Source organism: Cydia amplana, chromosome 6, assembly GCF_948474715.1.
Source record: "Cydia amplana chromosome 6, ilCydAmpl1.1, whole genome shotgun sequence".
In the NCBI taxonomy this organism is placed as follows: domain Eukaryota; kingdom Metazoa; phylum Arthropoda; class Insecta; order Lepidoptera; family Tortricidae; genus Cydia; species Cydia amplana.
This window is the reverse complement of record NC_086074.1, coordinates 14,104,232-14,111,068: the sequence shown is the minus strand read 5'-3', so window position 1 is coordinate 14,111,068 and position 6,837 is coordinate 14,104,232. Positions and strand designations below refer to the sequence as shown.

The 6,837-nt window shown below is 38.1% G+C and overlaps 1 protein-coding gene across 1 annotated transcript; it reads right to left on the bottom strand.

The window, feature by feature from the left end:
- Positions 1 to 5,427: 5,427 nt before the first annotated feature.
- On the bottom strand, positions 5,428 to 6,525 carry LOC134649153 (uncharacterized). The gene has a single exon (XM_063503865.1). It carries the CDS (start codon positions 6,322 to 6,324, stop codon positions 5,428 to 5,430), a length of 897 nt encoding a protein of 298 aa, XP_063359935.1. The 5' UTR covers positions 6,325 to 6,525.
- Positions 6,526 to 6,837: the final 312 nt, after the last annotated feature.

Here is a 6,837-nt window from a genome sequence, read left to right as displayed (position 1 = left end):
GCACGCTTTCTGCAGCTTCCCCAAGTATCTTAATTGCGAACGCCGAAGGCCGAACTTTGCGCAGAAAGGTGCACGCTTTCTGCAGCATCCCCAAACATCCTAATTGCGAAGGCCGAAGGCCGAGCTTCGCGTAGGGCCGAAAGCCCGGAGCAGGTGCACGCTTTCTGCAGCTTCCCCAAGTATCTTAATTGCGAAGGCCGAAAGCCAACTAATAGGAAATAATTATGTAGTTGCAGAGATATTAAGCCATATAGCACTTTTCAATACGTCTGGTTTTTGGGTCAGACCTGGTTAGGTTTTTAAGCACGTTTTATGCTAACATATCAAAGATCAACGTGATGAAATCTCCTTGAAGCAACTAAATTATCTTAAATCATAAAAAATGTGGTTGGTTTGTATGGTCACTAAAATGTATAAAATAAAATAAATTAATTAAAAATTAAAAACACGACTGCAGTTTAAAAGCGAACTGAAAAGCTAGAAATAATTTTTAGTTATGTTAGGTACTCAACATAATGAATGTAAAATAGAATATAAGTGTTCAGTCAGGGTCATAAACAGCAATCGGAAAAGTTTAGGCTCATTTAGGATCGTGACTGTACCTGCATATTTTATTTCGATTGCAGTCGGGGACCTTGATATATTGAAATTTTCCCATTCACAGGTCCCCGACTGCAATCGAAATAAAATATGCAAGTACAGTCACGATCCTAAATGAGCCTAAACTTTTCCGATTGCTGTTTATGACCCTGACTGAACACTTATATTCTATTTTACATTCATTATGTTGAGTACCTAACATAACTAAAAATTATTTCTAGCTTTTCAGTTCGCTTTTAAACTGCAGTCGTGTTTTTAATTTTTAATTAATTTATTTGTATTTTATTTTTATATCCATATTATAAAATAACCTAACTTAAGATGATAAATAAATAAAGAGAATAATAATAATAATAAGCCCGCAGGGCAGTTTGTGGCGAGCTGTTGGGGAGTAACGACCCCACGGACCCGAGTGCTCCAGAGAGTCGGTCAGGGTCTCCGTCTCCGGCGTGTCTTCGTCGGTCGGAGTGGACCCCAAGGGGACCCGCAGGACTCTCGGCTCTGGCTTGCCTTAATTGGCCGTCCAGAGAGGAGTCGTTAGAGCTATATGCTCCAGGGGTGGAAGTGTTAAAGGGCATAACGCCGCGAGTAACTTCGGAGAAAGCGCAGCACACCTCTCGACACCCCTGAGCCGCTCACGCCGGTGTTGCGCCTGGCCGTCTGTACGATGGCGCATCAGGTGCCCATCTAGCGAGTGGCGAGTCACCGCCTGCCTCGATAACACTGTATAACACTGTATAACACAATGTTATGGCAGGTGTCCGGAACTCTTAGCAATAGCCCAGTCTTTTTTCCACCCAAACTTAAAACATAGACCAGTACTCTGTCCATATTCTCTACAATAACTTCCAATGCCTGCTGAAACCTGTAAGGTGAGGATTCGGAGCTGAGTACAAACAAGTGTTCAGCTAGAATGATGATTTATTACTGCCCTAAATACATTAGTAAATGGTCCTTATATATATCCTATGAACTACGTACATAACTATATCTAGTATACACTACACCATCCATCGCATGTTTAAAAAAAATAAAAATAAACATTTATATTTTTTTTGTTTATAATACATTACTAAGTAACTATACCTACGTACAATGTTAATAGGTTACTTACACTAATAATATTCAAAGTTATAGAAAATAAAAAAACTACAATAACAAAACTACGAATATAAAATATTTACAAAATACAAGGTTTGGTGCGATTTTTATGCACCACGTCTTCTTTTCCATTTTTGAGTATTTTTACATTACATCCTAAATCCTCTAAAACTAAATAAGGTCCTACATAAATGCTTTGCATCTTATTATCCGATACATTTCTTAACCATAAGTAACTATTGTTGCTATAGCTAACAGGCTTTGAATGGGAGTCATATTTCTCCTTCCTTTTAAGTTTGCTGTTTATTAAATTAGTACGAGCATCTGCCTGCGCCAGCTCTAATCTATACTTTAATTCTAAAGGATAACTACCGTGATTATATAAGGGATTAACGTTACCATCTCTTAAGTTACTAGGAAGCATGCATAACTTACCGAAAACTAATTCATGAGGCGTGTACTTCGTCTCCGTGTGCACGGTGTTGTTATACGTAAAGCACCAGTAAGGCAACCAGTCGCTCCAAGAATTCGGTTTATTTTCGCATTGTATCCTTAAATAAGCTCCCATAGTTTTATGCGAATTCTCTAGAGCGCCGATTGATTCATGGTGATACGCTGTAGAGGGCAAATGAGTAATTTTTAGTAAATCACATACCTCTTTCATAGTGCTACTGATGAACTCGGTTCCTCGATCGGTTGCTATTTCTAATGGAATTCCATACCGTAGTACAAAGTTCTCTATGAATGATCGAGCTACAGTAACTGTATCTTTGGATCGTAAAGGATACGCTTCTACGAACTTTGACAGTTCGCACTGTATGGTCAGCACGTAACAATAACCATGTTCATCTTTTGGTAAAGGTCCCACGTGTCTAAATAAACTTTTTCTAAAGCGCTATTAGCAGTAGTTGTTATTTCCATTGGTTGTTTAGTCGGTACACAATATTTTTGTTTTTGGCATTGAGTACATTTTGACACAAAATCTCGTATGTCCTTTTCCATACTAGGCCAATAATAGTGCTTTTTAATGTTATTAGACATTCTCCTAATCCCCGCGTGGCCACTTGTGGGAAGTAGGTGAAAGTCATTAATTATTACGCGTCTATCATGTAAATTATTTATTCTTTGTACATTACTTAACACACATATTCGCGGTCCGGACCAAACGTCATAGCTATTTATTTCTTGTATTAAGCCCGCAATAAAATCTTTATTTAATTCGTTTCTTATTATGCATAACTCTTTTACATTTATTTTCTTGCAAATTGCATCCAAATCTCTCGCTAATTCGGCTCGCGACAGTAGCGATTGAGATGTTGAATTGAAATAAACACACGATTTGCTGGGCACGTAATTAAAATATTTAGACGTCTCTTTCACGAAATTCTCTCTCATAGCTTTTTTGTAATCACTACATGACATAACACATAACTCAGTAAAATTTTCCGGTTTTTTAATGATATCCACAATTCTTGGGTGATCAGGCCTCGAATTAGTGGGTATATTAACAACCGAAGAACTTGTACTGTCTGTACCTTGCATACTCTCGATCTTTCGTCTTTGCGCTCGTGTCATCACATTTATAACTTGCTTATTCATTTGTTTCAAATCCTCTGACGTAATATTTATGCGAGACAGAGCGTCTGCCACGGAATTCTTAGAACCTTTCAAGTACTCAACCGTAAAATTATACTCCTCTAATTGTAATCGGAACTTTAGTAATCTACTGGTAGGGTCTTTCATAGTAAACAAATACACTAGTGGTCGGTGGTCTGTTTGCACTTTAAACTTTCTGCCGTATAGATAGGGTCTAAAATAGCGAATGCTCCACACTAGCGCTAATAACTCTTTTTCAACTGTAGGGTAATTTAATTCTGCCTTATTAAGACTTCGACTAGCGTAAGCTACAGGCCGACCATCATCGTTGCATAAAACTGATCCTAAAGCTTTTCCTGACGCATCACATTGTAAAAGAAATTGGTTTTCCTCCGAAAAATTTGGATATTGAAGTACTGGTGGTTAACTAAAGCAGACTTTAATATTTGAAAAGACTGTTCACACTCTTGGGTCCATATAAATGGTACATCTTTACAGCACAACTTATTGAGCGGATATGCTTTATCTGCGAAATTGACAATGAATTTACGATAGTAACTAGCAAATGCCACGAAACGTTTAACTTCGTCGGCGTTCTGAGGAGTCGGATAATTATATAGAACTTTAGTTTTTTCGGGATCTGGTAAAATGCCCTTTTCTGAAACTACATGACCCAGATATAATATTTCTTTTTGTAAAAATTGGCATTTGGCAGGATTGAGCTTTAAATTTACTTTTCTTAATCTGCTGAAAACGTCTAATAAGTTTTGATTGTGTATAGCTAAACTTCTTCCGAAAACAACTAAGTCATCCTGATATACCAGACACTGTTCATAATTTAGACCGGACATGGCCACGGTCATCATCCGTGAAAAAGCGTTAGGGGAGGTTTTACAGCCTTGGGGGAGTCTAGTCATTTGATATTGATTTTTACTAGTTTGAAAAGCTGTAAGGGGGCGGCTTGATTTATCTAAATTTATTTGATAAAATCCCTGATACAAGTCTAGATGCGAAAAATAGATAGATCCTGATAAGGAGTCTAAAACTTCAGTTATATTAGGGAGTGGGAATTTATCGTCTTTTATCTGATTATTTAACTTTCTATAGTCGATGACCACGCGCCATTTCTTCTGTTTCGAGGAATCTAATTTTTTGGGAACTAACAATAACGGACTCGACCACGCGCTTCTTGCCTCTTCAATTATTCCATCATCTAACATTCCTTTAATCTGCCTATCAATTTCAGCCTTTTGCGAGTAAGGTAATCTGTAAGGTTTTACATAAACTGGTGAACTACCCGGTTTTAATTCTATCGTCTGGTTATAAAGCTTTGTGGTGGTTAATTTATCACCCGGTAGGAAAAAGACATCCGGATATTTTGCGCATATATTCTCAATGGATTTCTGTTCCTCTTCGTTTAATTTACTCAAATCTAAAGCAGAAAACAACAACTTCACCCTTTCGGCATTCATAGTTGGCTTACTAAATTCACAAATAAAGAAATCGCTCAATCTGCTCTTATTAACTGTAAATCGGCTTAAATTTACGTCGCTATCCCTTGTATTTAATATTTTAATTGGTATTTTACCCTGAATTGGTTTAACTATAGCACTTGCAACATATATTCCCTCGCATAATTCCTGACTATTTACTACAAAATCCTCCGTAATACTAGTATCCATGTAATGAATGATTTCACTACGAGCGGGTATAGTTAAATAACTATTTGCCGGTTCTGATGAGCTTCTAAACCCTATCTTAGCTAACTGTCCGTGTCGCGATAGTAATCGTACAGTGTTTGTTTCAAAATCAATATTGGCTTTATGCTTCGCAAAGAAATCTTGTCCTAAAATACCGTCCGCGCTACATGATAAATTCTCAAAAACAAAAAATGAATGCTCGAACTCACAGCCATTGTAATTTAATTTTAACATAACATATCCGTTAGATGTTACTTGTCCGCCTATACCTGTGACACATAATCTCTTATTATGGAACGGAATGTCCCAATTTTGTATGATTTCATACTTTATCGCGCATAAAGATGCTCCCGTATCCAATAGCCAGTTGTAAGCGGTTTTCCCTATATTTAAGGTTACTCTATTTAAATCACTACACGTGTAAATAACATCAGTCTCGAAAAAAATGATTCAGCGATTCCGTATTTGGTGCACTCGGGTGTTGACCGGTCGAGCCATTCTCGGCGTGCCGTATCACGTGCAGGCTGCCACGAGCGGTGACCCCTCGGGCACGGGACCCGAAATACGAACCCCCTCGTGCCGGCCTGCCTCGTGACTTGTATCCACGGCCACCTCCTCGCGAGTTGCCTTGTTGGGGTTGAGGATATCGACCATAGGAGTACTGTCGCGGACCCCTTTGATTACGATGCCGATGACCTCTGTACGAGTTGTGAGCAAAGCCTCTGTGGTACCTGTTAAAAGAGTTTTGTGAGCGGTACATACCCATGACCTCCGATTGGCTGGACGTTGTCGGCCTCGATACATCTTCGTCCTGCGCAGCCTGGATCGCATCCTTCAAGCTGCTGAAGTTCCGCGCCGCAATGATGGTGCTGAGCCTTGGATCCTTCAAACCATCTGTGAACTTTTTAATGCACATTTTTTCGTTCAGCGGCTTTAGCACATCATAACTCGCCGAATTACCTTCTGCCTGAGTTATAGTCAACTCAGAAAAAAGTTTCTCTATTTCGGATCCATACTGATCTATACTACGCCAACCCTGACTTATATTTTGAAGTCGGGAATGGATTGCTGTAAAGGACTTTTTAGGTAAAAGTGAGTTACGTAAATCCCTTATAAGTTGCTCTACGGTCGTATAAGTAGCTGACATACGTAATTTCGCACTTTCAGACAACCTTCCTTTTAACACAAATGTAATTAGCGACTTTTTACCTGTCTCGTTTAACATACCCGAATACATATCAACAGCATCTATTAATCTCTTTGTTGTTTCCTCAGTACCATCCATAAGTGGTATAAGACTACACGCTGACTTTAAATCGAACTCCATGGTGTCGAATTCACTGTATTCGCTATCGCTACTTGTAATTTCCTCTACCTCAGACTTTGAACATAACTCTAATATTTCGTTATGCAAACTAGTAATATTAGCATACAATTTGTTGGTCTCCTCAATAACTCCTGATTTTACGTCCTTTAGTAGGGAAAATTGTGCGATAAAATTATTACACCTATCTATAATATCATTAACTTTTGACAGTTGATTTTTTGTTATGTTACCTTCAAACCTTGATTTCCCTTTTTTAACTAAATATTTTCTTATTACGATTAACTCTTCGTAACATTTCAATAATTCATCTGCCATCACAAAATTATAACTACCACTTTAATATACCTACGTGTTTTAACTTACATTGGCGTCTCATTACTGTCCTTAATTTGCTTCATATGAAACTTTGTTCACTATATCACTTAGCAACAGTTGTTTCTCGGTCCGTTGAATTGTATCATAAAACAAAATCCGATACACACACTACACGATATACGTTATCCGTTAACACTT

Bases quoted from the DNA above. Each gene is read 5' to 3' on its own strand.
- LOC134649153 (XM_063503865.1), bottom strand. From the start codon at position 6,324: ATGGAGTTCGATTTAAAGTCAGCGTGTAGTCTTATACCACTTATGGAT.